The following is a 17,746-nucleotide window of genomic DNA, read 5'->3' on the forward strand; positions in this document are numbered from 1 at the left end:
GAGGCATCCTTTACTAGTTTTCCTGCTTCTAGTACACATTCTAGAATAATGGAGTTCATTATGGACCTCATCTTTGTTCAGTTAAACCAGCCATACAATGTATCTAGCTGTGGCTTACTTGAGGAGAGAAACTGTGTTTCAGGGTGGGTGGGACATGAGGCGTTCAGGAGGGAGGAAGTGAGAATAGAGGGTGTGTGTGTTCAAGAGGCTGATTTCCACAGAGTGTCACCCTCACCTGGTTGCCTTTTGTAATAATCCCACTAAAGCCATTTCAAAGCTTTAGTGAGTTTTTATGATGGGAGATATTGGTGGGAATATGACCCTGTGGGGAGCTCAGTGAAAATAGGATGAAGAGAAGGTTGTCCTCAAGTTTAGAGGATTTTGTACCAGGTTTAACATCTCTAATTTTGTGGGTGAATGTTAATGACTTTTGCTCTTGGTTTACAGAAAGGATTTACACCCCTGTACATGGCGGCACAAGAGAATCACTTGGAAGTGGTTAAGTTTTTACTGGAAAATGGAGCTAATCAGAATGTAGCCACAGAAGTAAGTGCCTTGGGCAAATGGCCTCACACTACTGTAGGTCCCTGGGTGCAGGATGCTGTTGGGGGCATGCATTGCCAGATGTGGCTTCAGCTACTTCCATGGAGTGCTCTCTGCCTTCTGGTCACAGCACTAATCCTGGGGCTGCCGGGCTCTGCAAGGGAGGAAGAGACAAAGTCATGGGTCTTGAGGAATGCCCAGATGCATACCAGAGAAATGACATCAGACTCAGTCTTGTCCTTCCCACGTTAAAGCAAAGGATCCTGCCATAAACCATGAGTCACTTCAGCTCTCATCCTGAGTTTTGTCATTGATGAAATGATGAAATTGAATGAGATAGAGCCAGAGCCTCTCTCGACAACTAACATCATCATACTGAGCAGTTATTGGACTTTGTTCTCATTCTGCTCTGCCAGTTCATGGGGTCCTGGGCCCCTCAGCACACAACCGAGATTAATGACTATAGCTCACAATCGAATTCTCAATGCCTGGCATAGTTTCTAGCATTTGGTAGGTGTTAATAATACTCATGAAACAAATGATGAATGGTCCTCTGCCATGTTGAAGGGGGAGAAGGACGGTAGGACAAAAAACAGAAGGTAGCAAAAATCTCTCGGAGCACTCAGACGGGAAACTAGCTCCAAAGGAAAATTAATGGCTATAGGCCCTGTGAGATTGCGGAGAAAGGAAGCAGATCCAAGGAAGGCTATAGGGAGGAGGTGGCATTTAAATGGAGCTTGACAGACAAGGAAGTCTTTGAATTGTAAGAAAGTCGTTTCGGGCTGCGGGCCAGTCATAGATCCCTGAGGTGTGAAAGCAAGTGTCCTGCCCTAAGGATGGTGAGTGGTCGGATGGGGTGGAAGCTGATGGATCTTCCCTCCTTTCCTGTGGCCAGGACGGCTTCACCCCTCTGGCCGTGGCTCTGCAGCAGGGCCATGAGAACGTGGTGGCGCACCTCATCAACTACGGGACGAAGGGCAAGGTGCGCCTGCCTGCCCTGCACATCGCGGCACGCAACGATGACACCCGGACAGCTGCCGTGCTGCTGCAGAATGACCCCAACCCCGACGTGCTTTCCAAGGTGAGGGAGCCAGGCAGAGGACCGGGGCCACGCTAACACCTGGGTTGCGGAGCCGTGTGGGTGGGGTGACCCCGACCATGCCCCAAGAACAGACCGAGATCAGAGATGGTATCAGCCATGCACACGGAGCGTCCCCAGCTCCCACGGTGCCTTCCAATTCCTGCCAGTGACCGGGGGCCGCCACCGTGAACAGACCCGCTTTGAGCCCCTCATGAATGCCAAGGGGAATGTGCTTGGTGTGGAGCAGGAGGTATTCTTGTTTCTCCTGGTAATCCAGAAAAGTATCTAGGGCAGGCTGGGTCTCGGGTCAGAGTGACACTTTGGAACCCAGCAGGTTGTATTCTAGAATGCATCCCCCTCTTTCTCTGGCCAGCCCCTGGTGAAGGACAGGAGGTGTCCCCCATGGGGAGATGAGAATGGAGAGGGTGCCCCAGGGCCTGGACTGATGAATTGAGGCACTGCTCATCCACTCTGTTAAGTTTGGGCTGGTAATTACTGCTCCTATAGTAAGAGTGGATCAGACTGAGCTGCTTACCTGGTCCCTCCACCCAATGGTTGCTGGGTTTCATCTGGAAGGCTGCCAACTGGATTGGGCACTGTCTCAGGTTATAGGACAGAATGATGACAGTGACGCACAAAGGGGTGAAAAGGGCCAGCCAGCTGAGTCCCATGCCCTTATAGGGAGCTGAAACAATCACTAGCATTAAGACCATGGACCTCATAACACTTTTCATTCATTGATTAATACCTCTTCATGAAGAACCATTCGCATGAGCAGGCCTTGCAGAATGTGAGGTAATGCTTGTCCACAGTTTGACCACATGAACCTCAAAACAAAGAACGGGGGCCCCTCAGAGGTGGCACCCAGCTTTAAACAATACTGGCCACAAAGCTTTTCTTGACTCCATCAGCAGACCTTCCCGTATCGCGTCCTTGGGCCCTGCTGACATTTCCACAATCCCTGTTCTTCTGAGGTGGAAATGGCAGTGTGCAGCTTCTGACATGTTGTCCCCTTCTGTTGTCCTGCAGACGGGATTCACCCCCCTCCACATCGCAGCTCACTATGAGAACCTCAATGTGGCCCAGCTACTCCTCAACAGGGGCGCCAGCGTTAACTTCACGCCACAGGTAAGGCACTTGGGCAGGTTCTGCTCTCAGGCGGGGCTGGGGGCTTGTCTGGTCTCTAGGGGCTTCTGCCTCTCACGGGGACACCACCGATTTCCTCCTTATGACACCAGTGCCCGGGGTGAGACAGCCCTGCTGTCTGTCAAGTCTCCTCATTGATGGGTTTCTAATCACCTGCCCATCAGTGTCCATTTGCCCATCCTCACTCGAGGAGGGAAGCCCGGAGGGCAGTCTGTTATGATGACTCAGGGAGACGGAGCTTGGACAGATTGCTGAGATTAACCATGATGCAGTCACGTCCTCACAGGTTTTGAAATCTTTCTTGAATGAGAAATGTCCTAACAGTAGGCTTAAAGTGGCTTCTTGTATTGCTGCCTCTGTAGGGCTGGGGCAGGGGGATCACAGGGCAGGGAGTGCATAGCAGCTGCATTTGAAAGCAAGATGCCACCGCCTGACTGGTTCCTGTTCCTTCCCTGCAGAACGGCATCACGCCACTGCACATCGCCTCCCGCAGGGGGAACGTGATCATGGTGCGGCTCCTGCTGGACCGCGGGGCCCAGATAGAAACAAGGACCAAGGTGGGTACTGGTGAGCTCTGGGGCGAGGCCCGGGGAGGGAGTTCTGCCCTCCCGAACCCCTGAGGGGTCGGGGGCTCTCCATGACTGGCTAGTGACAGGCCTCCAGCATCATGGTGGGAGCCAGGAGGCAACAGGAGACAATCAGATATGCTGGAGTCGGGCTGGTGCTTAGGGAAGCATCCGCGCTTCTGTGGCTGCAATGATACTGTGAGCAGTCTTCCCTCCAGTGGCTCTAATAGCCGCCTTTGGGGCTTCTCGTTTGGACTCTGTCTTTTAAAGGATGAATTGACACCTCTCCACTGTGCAGCTCGGAATGGGCATGTGCGAATCTCCGAGATCCTGCTGGACCACGGGGCACCCATCCAAGCCAAAACCAAGGTTTGTGCTTCCCTTCTGTGAAGAGCATCCTTTCCGCAGGCTTCAGGCCAGGCCAACCCAGGATTACATCCCATCCCTGAAAAACAGAGGTGCTGATACTACTAGCTGAATCAGTGTGCTGTGTACCCCAGTGCTTGTCACCCGGAAGACACTCAGTATAGCTCGAAATATCAGCTAGATCAGGCATGGTGAACCTTTTCCCTAAAGGGCCAGGTAGTAAATATTTTTAGACTTCAAAAGCCATGATCTCTGTTGCAATGATTCAACTCTGCCATTGTAAGTAGGAAAGCAGCCATGGATAATATGCACACTAGCAGTCGTGTTCCAATAAAACTTTATTTACAAATGCAAGCAACAGGCCAGATTTGACCCACAGTCCATCATTTGCCTGCTACAGTTCTACATTGACCCTCATGTCTTTTATCCTGACCCCAGAAGAGAGACCATCCAAGCACTCTGAGAAATCCTCAGACCCTGGGCCAGCCTGGAAAAGAAAACAGAATAGTTCTTCTCAAGGCCCATGAGGGGCTATAGCACAAAGGCCCCTCCTTCAGTTCTCGAGTCTTCCTGAGGCTGAAGCTATCAGACCGCCTGGTGCTGCCTGTATCTTGTCCAGGATTTGTGCCCACTTCTTTGGGGTGAATTTAGAAGGGTGGCAAAATAGAGCAAGGGAGAAAGCAGGCCCCTTTCCAGGCACTCCAGAAGTTTTGTGTGAGTGATTGCAGATTGTTCATAACCATGAAAGCCAGTTTATTCCCTGATAAATTATCACGTGTATCTTCTAGAGAGCTATCTGTAATTTGGATCAGGAGTCACAGCACCAAGCAGGCCTCTGTATGTGTGTGTGTACGTGCACATGCGTGTGTGGTGGTTGGGGTAAAGGTGGAGGTATTCTCTCTTCAACCTGCTTGTTTCTCATTTAAACCTCCATCCGTGGTGAGTTTCTGTGTGGCTTTGAGCATGTTCCTTATTCTTCTTGACACCTCTGTGTCCTCATCTGGACAGCTCTACCCCTCTCCCCTAGGGTTGTCCGGATAATCACATGAGATAGTATCATTGAAAGTACATTATAAAAGTAAAAAATCCTCAGATAAGTGAAGGTAGGATTGCTACTACAGATTACATTGTTCGATCAGGAAATTCTCAGCACAGGGGTCCTATATTTAAACTTACGTAAATGTTCCTAAGTTGGTAATGATTTTATGTTATCCAGATTATTAGAATGGAGCTTAAAAAGATGGCCATGAAAATTCTTCACTGAAAACTTCCATCTTTTCAGTTGGGAAGTATGGTTTGAGCTTTGTAAAATTCTCCAAATGGCAACTGGCTACTAGTTTGCTAGGGCTGCTGTAGCAAAAGGCCACACACTGGGTGGCTTGAAGCGCAGAGGCCCTCGTTCTGCAGTTTTGGAGGCTGGAAACCTGAGATCAGTGTGAGCCAGGTCGGTACCTTTGGAGGCTGTGAGGGGGAATCTGCTCCAGGCCACTCTCTGGCTTCCGGGGTTGCCCACAATCGCTGGCATTCCTTGGCTTGTAGATGCATCAGCCTGACCTCTGCCTTTGTGGTCACACAGTACGGTCTCTGTGTCCAAACTTCCCCTTTCTATGAGGACAGCAGTGGTATTGGCTTAGGGCTCCCACTGAAGACCTCACTGTACCTAACTACGTCTGTAGTGACCTGATTTCCAAATAAGGTCAATGTTCCGAGTTCTTGGGGTTGGGACTTGAACTTGTAAATTTTCAAATGACACAATTCAACCCATAGCATGAATGCTGGCTGTCAGGCAGCCTTGATTGTGTGTCTCCCTTCCTGAAAATCTTCTTTTCATGGTCACTTTCTATAAGCTAACCCTCCCGGTCCTGAGCTCACAGACTATCATGATGCAGCTCTTGTATGCCAGGAGCCCATCACACCTGGGCCTCCTGCAGCTTTCACTGCAGAGATGAGCTCCCTGAGTTCCCGAGTGCTGGCTGCCTCTGTGCTACAGCACACACTGCTCCCTTCGCTGGGAGATTCTTCCCCTTTTGTCTTCCTAGAGAAGTCCCAGCTCCGGACCTCCTCTTAAAAGCCTTCTCTCCTCATCCTCCCTCCTGGAAACTCCACCCTCTCTGGACCTCTATGCTTAGGTCTTGCTTTTCCTGATGTTACCATGCTGCAAGGCAACAATGTTTCTATTTCCACCTCTTTGGCCCATCTGTCTAGAAGCTTCCTTCTACCAGGGATTAGGTCTGTTCTCCTTTGTTTCCCTAGAGCTTAGCCCATACCTGGTGCTCTTTAATTGCTTAATAAATATTTGTTGAATTAATGTGTGAACTACTGAGTGAAGAATCTTCTGTTTTTAATGTTTGTTCATTTTTTAAGAAAATCTATTCTAGCTACCTAGGAAGCAGTGAGGGTCCTTAACAAAGTTGTCTAAGATAATTCATTTTTGTTAGGGGCAAAGAACAGTAGGGTTTAGATCTGAGTTCCATGTTGTCATTCATTTGTTCAAAACCGCATGAATTAAGAACCACTGGGCATGTGATGTGCACATATGGAGATTATGAGGCATCTAAGAGCTATGAGGCACAGTCACTGACCTTAAGACGCTGACAAGGAGAGAGGATACATGCACCTGACAAGTTAACTACAGATACAATCCAGCAAATCTATGAGTAAGGTCTGAGTGAGTGGGACAGGTAAGAAAAGCCGACAGAAGTCTAGGGTGGTCAGGGAAGGCTTCTCGGAAGAGGTGGGCCTGGCTGGAGCTGGCTTAGAGGATTTGATGAGATGGAAAGGAAAGTGTAGTCAGAGACCAGCATGAGCACGGGCCAGAGTGAACCAGGCTCACTCAGGAGCCATGTGGAAGCATCGTGCAGGGAAGAAGCAGGAAATGAGGCTGGAATCATCGCCTTGAATGTCCGTGTTCATTTCTTTTGCAACTGCTTGTTTTTCCCTCTCCTCCCAGAATGGCTTATCCCCAATTCACATGGCGGCTCAGGGAGACCACCTTGACTGTGTCCGACTTCTATTGCAATACAACGCAGAGATAGACGATATTACGCTGGACCATCTGACACCGCTCCACGTGGCAGCCCACTGTGGCCATCACAGAGTAGCCAAGGTTCTTTTGGATAAAGGAGCCAAACCAAATTCCAGAGCCCTGGTGAGTGAAAGGCTACCAGAGAAGGTGCCAGAGGGGCAGAGGCTAAGGGAAGTAGGACCAAAGCTGCGTGGCTGAGCCTGTTGGGAAGGACACCACTCAGTGCCTGGGAGGACCCTCGAGACTCGGCCTGGAGAGTGGTGGGGCCTGCTAGGGCTGGGGGGCATGGCGGCCCACAGGCAGAGTGGTGGCCTTCGCACTCCCCACCACATCTAGCTGGGTGTCACCCTCTGTACTCCGATGGCAGGCTAAGTGAGGTCAGGGGTGGTCTGGGTGCAGGAGACCTCCATAAAAAGCAGTGTCCGTGGTATGTATGTGGGTTGGGACTGCTGCTCTGTCTAAGCCAACCCAGAGCTGAGGAACAATGATTTCTGGATTTTTTTATCTGCTTTGGGGTGGGGAAGGGGGGCAGTGAGTGAAATAGCTAAGCTAAGAAGCATCCTTCCTCTGCTCATGGGCTTAGAGCTTTCATAGTGCTGGTGTAGAAGTGAGTTCTCACCTGAAGCAAATTCCCTCCCAGGAAGATGGCTCCTCTCTCTCTTGCCTCAGGCCAGGCAGTCCCAGGCAGTGCCGGGGATCTGGTGCAGCCCTTGACCCCCATCTCCTCTCTCTCCACTCCCAGAGGGGAGAATTTAAAAGGCAAGAGAGCTTCCAGGTCTTGCAAGGATGTCTTCTTCATTCATTGAGAAGGCTTTCCTTGAGCTCTTGCCACGTGCCAGGGACCACTCTGGGCTAGCTGGGGGATTTCTTGATGTCAACACTGTTGACATTCTGGGTCTGATATTCCTTGTTGTGGGGGCCTGGCTTGTACCCAGTACGATGTTTAGCAGCATCGTTGCCACCGTCCCGCCCCTCCCCGCCCCCTCCACCTGTTAATATCCTCGCCCCCTGGTTGTGACAATCAACAGTGTCTCCAGACACTGCCAACTGTCCCTGGGTTGGGGTTGGACAAAATCCTGTCACCCCATTGTGAGATCCACTGCCTCCTGGAAAGACAGACAAAAACAAACAAAACCCCCTGCCCTTGTAGAGTTTACATATACAGCAGAGTTGCTAAACCGAAATCTACTTTACTAAAAACGTCACATGGTTTCAAGGGAGCAGGAACATGACTCGCTTCACTAAAGTCCTCCTTATTGTCAATTTCCCCCTCAGGAAACTTGAAACTGCAGGCCCTTTTTGTGCGTCCAAAATATGATTAAATTTTTAAAAAAGGTTTATAAATAGCTTGTTCAGGGACACTCTTGGTGCCCAAAGTGAGAGCCACCTGCCTCTCGGGTGCTTCACTATAACCCTCGTTGCTCCCAGGCTGTGGCGGAGGCCGCCTTCGCATCAGCAGGGTGGGCCGGGCGCCCCTCGGCTAGTGTGGTAAGTTCCTGCTTATCTGTCTCTTTATGTGTGGGGCTGCAGAACGGCTTTACTCCCTTACATATCGCCTGCAAGAAGAACCACATCCGAGTCATGGAGCTGCTACTGAAGACAGGAGCCTCCATTGACGCCGTCACAGAGGTAGGAGCACCCTGCAGGTGGGCTGATGGGCTCTGCCCGTGGACTTCATCTGAAAGCTCTCTGGAGAGGTGTCCTATATAGCTAAGTGAGGCTGCAGGGCTGTGTGTGTGGTATGCACATCCAGACTGCTTGAAGGAAGGAATTGGGTGACCAAGGTGAGGGAACACATGTGGAGTTTCAGGGAGCTCTCCAAGATCAGATGGAAGTTGTTGAGTTGTAAAGCACACAGAATCACCCTGCGGTGATTTTTTTTCCTCCACCCATTTTCCTGGGTGCAAACCCATCTCATTTAACAACCTTTGCTTGGAAAACCATTCTGGCACCCCTAGAAGCAAGAAAGCATTAGATTCATCTGACTCTCTCTTCCTTATAGGAGCAGGAAAGGCTCTTATGTTCTCATTCCTCTCTTGTGTGTTCCAGTCTGGCTTGACACCCCTCCACGTGGCCTCCTTCATGGGGCACCTGCCCATCGTGAAGAACCTTCTGCAGCGGGGGGCATCACCCAATGTCTCCAATGTGGTAAGACAGTGGGAAGAGCCAGGACTCTTTCCTCTGGATGCAGAGCTCAGAGGGGAGATGAGCTGCTGATCCTAAGGTCACCTCTCTGGGGATAGAGCTAGAATTCTCAGAATGGGAGAACTTCATATTTGGGGAGATTGAGGGCATATATTGACTCTTTCCCAATTAAATTCACACATCTGCTCTGAGGTTTACTTTTAAGTATGCGCGCGCGCACACACACACACACACACACACACACACACACACAGATGTCAGGCTAAAGGCTTCGTGCTGGGACAGCTCCACCTCTTGGATGAAAACCAACCTGAAGTCTCTCCAGGCTGGCACTTTGGAGCTCTGGGTGTGTCCTTTTAGAAACTCAGCATATATTAACATTTCTATAATTCTGTTGTTTTACAGAAAGTGGAGACCCCGCTACACATGGCAGCCAGAGCAGGGCACACGGAAGTGGCCAAATATTTGCTCCAGAACAAAGCCAAAGTCAATGCCAAAGCCAAAGTGAGTTCTGGAGGCAGGAGGGATCCTGAGATGTAAGCAATTCAAGTGCAGTGAGGAGAAATCCATCTTTATTAGAAGCCCTGCTACAGTGCTGGTGGCACAGAGCTTCCTTGTCATTCCCATGGTGGTTGTACCAAACACTCAGATTCTGCTGTGCAGGGGCTGTGAGAAGGCCAGAGATATGTTTGCATCAGAGCCATGCTACTCATTAGGATAGCGGAAGTCCAAAGAACATGGCTCGCTGGCAGGAGTTCTTTGGGCTGAAAGGGTTTCTTCATAGTGGTTACAGTCGTGGTGTGAGAGGCAACATTTTGGAGAATATGCTGCCAGTGAAAAGCAGTCAGGAATTACTTGATCTAAAACATAGAAGATTCCCCCTTGTTGTAAAAGTTATCCTAGAGGGATTGGATGAGTGAACAGTGAGAATTGCTACTGAATTTGCACTGTGATTGGCTCTGACCAAGCTTGGGCTCTTCTACCCTGCAGGTGACAGAAGCTCTGTTTAGAGTTAGAACTGTGGTTTGCATTTGGGCCACACGGGGAGGCTGCCAGCTGGGCCCAGTAGCACAGAGACCCTTGCCTTGAACCCCTTCAGTATCAGGGGAGGAGGACCAAGGGTGAGAAGAAAAGTCATCTTTCCCCTTCAGCCGTTTGGACTTCCCCATGACCCCATCCCCAGACAGAAAGGCAGGCATCTGCTCAGACGTGACCTGGGAGATGAGAGCAAGCAGAGAGCACACTGAGTGCCTGTTACGTGCCGAACATAGTGTGAAACATTCTGTGCACATTGCCTGCTTGACCCTAACCAGAGCCCCATGAGGTGGATTATTGTCCCTGTTTTACAGATGGGAAGGCTGAGCCTTGAGGCAATTTAGTAGAAATAGCAGTAACTTGAAGTGTAGTTGTGGGGATTAAATGAGAGAGCATATTTGTTTCTGTAACTCAGAAACTTGATCTGAATCCCAGCTCTTTATCTTACTAGCTGCGTGACCTTGAGAAAGTCACTTACCCTCTCTGGGCCTCACCCTTCTCTGTGAAGTGAAGAGTTGAATTAAGAGCCCTTAGTATTCCCTGTTCTTTGTTTTCCACCTTGGGTTCCAGGATGACCAGACCCCGCTGCACTGTGCAGCTCGCATCGGCCACACAAACATGGTGAAGCTACTGCTAGAAAATAATGCGAATCCCAACCTGGCCACCACTGCTGGGCACACCCCCCTGCACATTGCAGCCCGAGAGGGCCAGGTGGAGACAGCCCTGGCCCTTCTGGAAAAGGAAGCATCGCAGGCATGCATGACCAAGGTACAGCCTTCTTCCATCGCTGGGCCTGGGGTGTGGGATGGCTGTTCCTGCCCAGTGCTCTGTGTTGCCTTGATGATGCTGAAAGCAGTGAGGAGGGCCAGCCCTCCCAGACCAGCCACATCTATGAGTTCGATGTGTCATCCTTTCCCCAGAGAACGGTAGTTTCTCATCCACCCACCTGGCCTTCAGCCCTTTATCATGGAATGGCTATTAGCTCCGGACAAGTCAGGTTCTAGAACACAAGAAGGAGTAAGACTCAACCCTTGCCGTCAAACTAGCTGGTAGTCGAAGTGACCCTACAGGATGGCATCATGCCCTGTCACCAGAGGCGTGGTGGGCAAGTGGCAGAGGAATCCTGTTGATCCCCGGGGGTCTGGGGCTCTTGGAGGAATCAGAGATTGTGGTGTCCTTTATTGATTGGTGTCTCCCTGCCAGTTAAGGTGGGACACCGCCTTTGCCATGGGCCCATTCCCTGGGGGAGGACAGCCCTGATGACCCACGGTTCTGATGGCCTGTGTTTCTCCTCAGAAAGGATTTACCCCTCTCCATGTGGCAGCTAAGTATGGGAAGGTCAGGGTGGCAGAGCTGCTGCTGGGACGGGACGCGCATCCAAATGCTGCTGGAAAAGTGAGTTTGAACTTCCCTCCATCTCTCAGTTTAGAGGCCAGAGCAAGGGATGTGCTTTGCCATCTGTGGATGGCATCCTTGCCTAGGCCTACTGTGTTCATCTCTCAGATGATGGGCAGCCATCCAGGGGAAGGGGCTCTGGGAAGACTCTGACAAAGGCCTTGTCCTCTTAGAAAAACCTGGTGGCCTTCTTGGAGCATGTGTGCATTGAGCTGCCCCACCGGGCCCTGCAGGAACTGGGAGGTGCCCTGGGGTCTGGCTTTGTTATGCTCTTGAGTGACTTCAGATCGAAATTGGGTTTGGAAGGACTTCTAACCAGATCGTGCCTGTATAAAAGAAGGGTTGCAGATCCCAAAGTGGTGCTGCTGCCAGCCAAAGGGGTGGCTCATATAAAGCTGGTCAAGTGAAGGCTGCTGTCTTTATCCACCTTGCCCCTGCAGAACGGCTTGACCCCCCTGCACGTGGCCGTCCATCACAACCACCTGGACATCGTCAGGCTGCTGCTGCCCCGGGGTGGCTCCCCACACAGCCCCGCTTGGGTAAGCCTGCCTCACTCCACACACCGGGGCTCCGGCCCCAGACCCATGCAGTGCAGGCCGAGGCCCCTGCAAGGCGGCCAGCTCCTGCAGGAAGCTCCTGGCTGTGCCAAGAGCAGCGAAAGGGTTTTCATGTTTTGCTTTTATTTTTACCTCAGAAATCTCGCCTCACTTACACAAATGTTCCCTGCAGTAATTGCTACTATTTGGAGACCAGGAGTAGGGTGGGAAGTGGTAACACATCTCAGCAACAGGTCACCTCACAGAGCAGGAATGATTGGGTTTACACGACAAATGTGTTCCCCACACTACTGTTCTGTCAGTTGGCTTGTCAAAGGTCAATGTGTCCGGGAGCCTCCGGAAGCAGTGAGCCTCGTTCTCAGTTCTGACTCCACACGTTGCTGGTGGCATAAGGGCCGCACTTCTGAGAAATATTCAGGGTCGAGGGTGAACCTGCCATAACCTTGAAGCAAGGGGTCTGTTTCAAATGTGAGTAGTCACCCCCAAATGTATTTCTTTTACGAGTTCAGAGTTTTAAATCATGGTGTGGTTTGGGTTTTTTTTTTTAAGATTTTTATTTATTTATTTGAGAGGGGGGTGAGAGCATGAGTGTGTTCACAAGTGAGAGGAGGGGCAGAGGCAGAGGGAGAAGCAGGGTCCCCGCTGAGCAGGGAACCCCACGCAGGGCTCTGTCCCAGGACCCTGGACCATGACCTGAGCCAAAGGCAGATGCTTCACTGACTGAGCCACCCAGGGGCCCCACACATCGTGGGGTTATTTAACAGGGTGCACCCATATAAATTACATGGGGGACATCGCAGTCCAGTAGGGCAGCCCCTGAAATACGCTGCTCTGCGTAGCAGATTCGCTGCCTCTCAAGTTGACCAGGCAAAGGGAGTTGACAGGGCTGCTTATGTAAGATCAGACTTTGGGAGTGAAGGGAACTAGGACAAGGTGTAGGGATAAAGCTGGACACGAGGATCGTTTGGGGGTACAGCCTACCTCATGTGGGGCCAGAGGGTGTGCAGTGTTTGTCTGTGAGGGAGGGGACTGATGGCCACGCAGGAGAGGGCGAGGAGGCAGGGGGCAATGCTCTGACGCAAGGACACACGAGTCAGGGAAAATCAGAGCAGGCCTTGGGTGCCTCTTCCCTCCTCAGAGTGGATGCTCATCTGACTTTCCCAGCATCACTGCCGTAGACACGCCGCATCTCCCAGACACCTCTGTCTCCTTGGGCTCCTGTGCCCGCTGTTGTAGCAAGCCCACGTCACTGTGTCGATGAGCATGCAGTCCTGCTAAGATGTGACTTACTCCTGCCTCTAAAAATAAAAAGCTGGACTCCCCACCTCCTCACTCCCCTCCTTATATAAAAGAAATCGGAGCCAGGTTCATGGTATTTAAAGAGAGCCTTATCCAAGTACAAACCTTGTACAGATGGGGTTTGTTTCCATGGCAAAAATAGTTTCCCAAGTCGTCTGGCAATTTTGTAGAATTTCACATGTAAATCTCTCAGCATCCAAACCAAACCCTCCCCCTTCTAATTTTTTTTTTTTTTTTTTTTTTTTAAAGATTTTATTTATTTATTCATGATAGTCACAGAGAGAGAGAGAGAGAGAGGCTCAGAGACACAGGCAGAGGGAGAAGCAGGCTCCGTGCACCGGGAGCCCGACGTGGGATTCGATCCCGGGTCTCCAGGATCGCGCCCTGGGCCAAAGGCAGGCGCCAAACCGCTGCGCCACCCAGGGATCCCCCCCCCTTCTAATTTTGATGCTAATGTTGTTTTAACATTTAGGCAGATTTCTCTCCAGCATCCATCCTTTTGGATGAGCTCATCTCCCTGGGGAAAAAGACCTTCTCTGTGGCCCCCAGCCCTCCCTAACCTTTCTGCCTAGCTGTCCCCTGTCCTTATCACCTACAACAGGTCATTCGTTCCCTTGGATGCCCCTCTTTGCAAAGCGCGGAGGGGTAGTCTCTGTTCTGAGACCGCCAGCTGCTCCTGTATGTCAGTTTTAACCAAGGGTCACCTGACCTGAGCTGCCTCCGAAGCAACTGTGCCCTTTGCCAGGACAGGGTGCTGATTTTGCCAGTGTGCACATCCACTGCTGCCCAAATGACCCAGACTCCTGATCGTACTTCCATGGGTATACTTCAGCTTGCTCTGGTTACTGCCGTTGTCTATTAAAAGAAGTCCTAATAATCATTGCTTTCATGCTGTGAATACCTACCTGCTCCAGGCACGGGCTAGGGGTGCAAGTGCCTCATCCCAGTTCCTCTCATGCATGTCCTCAGATACTCATCTCATGGAGAGTGAGTTCCTTTGCAGAAGCCTCCAGATCGTAGGCTTTACCTAGAAAGCCACACCTCTTTCTTTGCTTTCCGTTGATATGCTACAAACACTATTTTGTTTAGTGAATTATTATAATCAAAACATTGATCTCGTTACAGAGGCAGAGGACTGACTCCATGTCCCCACATTCCGGGCAGGGCACGTGTCCCCTTATATCACCTGCCCTGGCCTGCCAGCCCAGGGGGAGCCCCAGACCCATTGCACAGGGAAAGAAGTGGCCTCTGATACTCTTCCTTCATGAAATGTTGGGGTGGGGGAGAGTGGTTCTTACTGCAGATAAGAGCCTTCCAGTTCTGTGAGCTGCCTGCTTGAATCCTAGCTTTTGTGGTAACAGAGCACCTCCTACAGAGTGGTCTGTTAATGCTCAAACACAGAGAACAGGGGTGAGGAGAGGCACAGGACATTTGCTAGCTCTGTGGATCCTTGAGAACTGTCTCCAAATGGACAGATTTGATTGGTTGGTTGGTTGGTTTGTTGACTTTAATGGCTCTCCTAGGTAATGCCAGCTTTGCTTAGTGGGTGCCCAGCAGGCCAAGAACCAGGCCTCACCCTCCCTTTGTTCCCTCCAAAGACTTAATATTTAAGGCGTATGCTCATACTGTCCACTCAGCATTCTTATAACCAGGCTCCTGGCGGTGTCTTCTGTTTCAGAATGGCTACACCCCTTTGCACATTGCTGCCAAGCAGAACCAGATGGAGGTGGCCCGCAGTCTGCTGCAGTATGGGGGCTCAGCAAATGCAGAGTCGGTGCAAGGTGTGACACCCCTTCACCTGGCTGCCCAGGAGGGTCATGCAGAGATGGTGGCTCTGCTACTTTCGAAACAAGCCAATGGCAATCTGGGGAACAAGGTAAACGTGGCTTGCTTCTCCAGCTTTGCCCTGTGGTCTTGGAATGTTTTAGTAGTAGCTAACTAGATATTCTATCTGAATATTGAGGTGCTCAGTTTCTGAGTCGAGTGGTGTGTGTGTGTGTGTGTGTGTGTGTGTGTGTGTGTGTGTATAATCCTTACAACAGTCTTGCATCGATTTTATCTCAGTTTTATGAATGAATAAACAGGATCAGAAAGGTTACTTATTCCCAGGTTGTGTGGCCCTGACCTTATCTGATGCCTTTTCTAAATAGATTGTCTCAAGGATCTGCAAAAAGATCAATATTAATATCCATAGTACACTTCCTCAAATATAGGCCAGTGTCTACTTTCAGGAATGTAGTAAGTAACTTGGTACCGAATATACTTTTTCTGTGGGAGAGTATTTTTAAACTCCCACCCATATGCTAAACTAGCAGTTCCCAATCCTGGGACTATTGGTGGAGGAGTATGGGTCCTTCCAAGACCGTACACCACGTTTCAGAGGGATAGGCACATGGACATTTTTCTAGGTGAGGTCTTCATCATTTTTCTCAGTTTCTCAAAGGAATGCATGACCCAAGAAAGACTAAGAATCACTTATTTTTTAAATAATAGTTTTATTGAAATATAATTGACATACAATAAAATTCATCCTTTGAACTGTACTATTTGGCGGTTTTTAGGACATTTCATTTTTTAAATAATAGTTTTATTGAAATGTAATTGACATACAATAAAATTCATACCTTTGAACTGTACTATTTGGATGTTTTTAGGATATTTCAGAATCAGGCCACCTATCACCACTGTTGAATTACAGAATATTTTCATCACCCCACAAAGAAGCCCTATCCCATTAGCAGCCACTCCCCATTTCCCTTAAACCTCCCAGTCCCTACCAACCATTAATCTACTATCTCTTGGAATTGGCCTATTCAGGACATTTCAGATAATAGAAGCAATACAAAGAGCCACTTCTTTAGATGATAAAGGAACTGTTTCTGAAAGGCAAGCATTTGAAGAGTAACCAGATCTGTTAAAAGCCTGTAGCTCCGTTGGTTCTTTTTTGCCCAGGTTTGAGCAGGTGACCCCCAGAGGGAACCGTTAGGGCAGGGTCGTTCTATTGGATTGGATTCTTGGTTTCTTCTCTGGGCCATGTCAAGCAGGCTCTATGAGAAACGGTGGGGATGACGGTGATTCTCTGTACTGGAGACATCCTCACTCGTCTACCACCTCAGAGGACGAGTTACCGTGTTCTCCCAAGAATCAGGCATGGCACCCAGAGGCTGGCAACTGCGGTAGGACTGTCCAGCCCTACCTGCCCACCCCACCTGCTCAGGCCTGGCCAGGAGGCCTGCTGCTCATGGGCCTCTGGGCAGCCGCCAGGAGAGTGCAGAAGGCCAAGGAGGGAGAGTGGCATCCCTGGAGAGGGGACAGGCCCTGCTCCTGCCTCTGACCACAGATGGTCATGGCTCTGTCTATCCCATAGGGGATAGGGAGTGTATTGAGTAGGGTACTGGGGAGAGAAGACTTCTCTGACATTTTGGTGCGAGTGGGCACATATCATCAGACCACACCTCTGGGGCATCTTCCCCTCCTGAGGAAGGGGTGCTGAGAACTCCCGGAAGATGATGTTTTCATTCCTAGCAGGATCGTCCATCCCCTGACAGTGTGGCATGGGCTGCGAGGTGCTAGTCATGTGCTACATTTAAATGACATGTGGTGCTTTCCAGAGTGTTTTCCTCTGTTATCTCAAGTGAACCTTACTTTACAAGATAGGTCAGCGATAACCTCTTTTTCTGGATAAGGAAAGCAGGGTCTGAAAGCTCATCTCGCATCAGGGAAGTTGGGAATGTCATAAATGGAAAGTTCCATAAAATTTATCTAGTTCAGAGATCAGCAGACTAGGGCCCGTGGGCCAAAACCGGCCCACCACTTGTCGGTGCCAGTAAAGTTTTATTGGAACATAGCTGTGCCTGTTTGTTTCCACGCTGGCTACAGCTGCTTTCTCACTCTAACGGGCAGAGTTGGGTAGTTGTGACAGAGACACAAGTCTCAAGTATTGACCATTTGGTCCTTCGTAGAAAACGTTGCTGACCTCTAGTTTAGCTAACCCACCTCGTTTTTTTAGATAAGGATATAGAGGCCCAGGGCCAGAAGCACTGTGTCCAAGGTCACACAGCTCTTGGGTAGCTGTACAGCCGGGTCGGTCTCCCTAAACCTCAGTGCTCTTGCACTGTGGCCTGGGATTCTTTACTGGATACAAGGTGATGAACTTCTTTTTCTTTCCAGAGTGGACTCACCCCCCTCCATCTGGTAGCACAAGAAGGCCACGTTCCAGTGGCAGACGTGCTTATCAAACATGGTGTCACAGTGGACGCCACCACGCGGGTAAGGCAGGCAGCTGACGCTTGTGTCCACGTGGGCTTGTCCTCCTTCCTCCCCCTTCTCCTCTGTGTGTGTGTGTGTGTGTACCCCTCATCCCACCCAAGACCTGCTTTCCTCATGCTTCAGAGGCAGGCTCGTCCATGGAGCTTTGAAACCCCAAGGGCTTGGCAGGGCATTCTTCTCTGCCACTTCCTGGGGGTGGCGATGGGGATTGAAGACACCAATCTCATTATCTTACTTTCTAGGGAGAACTTGGAAAAGTTTGCTAGACCTTTGAACCTCTATAGTGAGAAATGAGGAGGAACATTTAATCATGATTCTA

The 17,746-nt window shown here is 50.2% G+C and overlaps 1 protein-coding gene across 14 annotated transcripts in view; it reads left to right on the forward strand.

Annotated features, from left to right (window-relative positions):
• The window catches only part of ANK1 (ankyrin 1), a 216,452-nt gene that overhangs the window by 145,885 nt on the left and 52,821 nt on the right, over positions 1-17,746 (forward strand). For all 14 annotated transcript variants that reach the window (XM_038559956.1, XM_038559957.1, XM_038559960.1 and 11 more), the window contains 14 exons: positions 448-546; positions 1,439-1,624; positions 2,654-2,752; positions 3,229-3,327; positions 3,607-3,705; positions 6,653-6,850; positions 8,258-8,356; positions 8,777-8,875; positions 9,278-9,376; positions 10,478-10,675; positions 11,204-11,302; positions 11,743-11,841; positions 14,837-15,034; positions 17,329-17,427. In XM_038559956.1, the coding sequence (XP_038415884.1) occupies positions 448-546; positions 1,439-1,624; positions 2,654-2,752; positions 3,229-3,327; positions 3,607-3,705; positions 6,653-6,850; positions 8,258-8,356; positions 8,777-8,875; positions 9,278-9,376; positions 10,478-10,675; positions 11,204-11,302; positions 11,743-11,841; positions 14,837-15,034; positions 17,329-17,427 (1,770 nt within the window). The remainder of the gene's footprint in view (positions 1-447; positions 547-1,438; positions 1,625-2,653; positions 2,753-3,228; positions 3,328-3,606; positions 3,706-6,652; positions 6,851-8,257; positions 8,357-8,776; positions 8,876-9,277; positions 9,377-10,477; positions 10,676-11,203; positions 11,303-11,742; positions 11,842-14,836; positions 15,035-17,328; positions 17,428-17,746) is intronic.

The sequence above is a fragment of the Canis lupus genome, chromosome 16, assembly GCF_011100685.1.
Source record: "Canis lupus familiaris isolate Mischka breed German Shepherd chromosome 16, alternate assembly UU_Cfam_GSD_1.0, whole genome shotgun sequence".
NCBI lineage: Eukaryota > Metazoa > Chordata > Mammalia > Carnivora > Canidae > Canis > Canis lupus.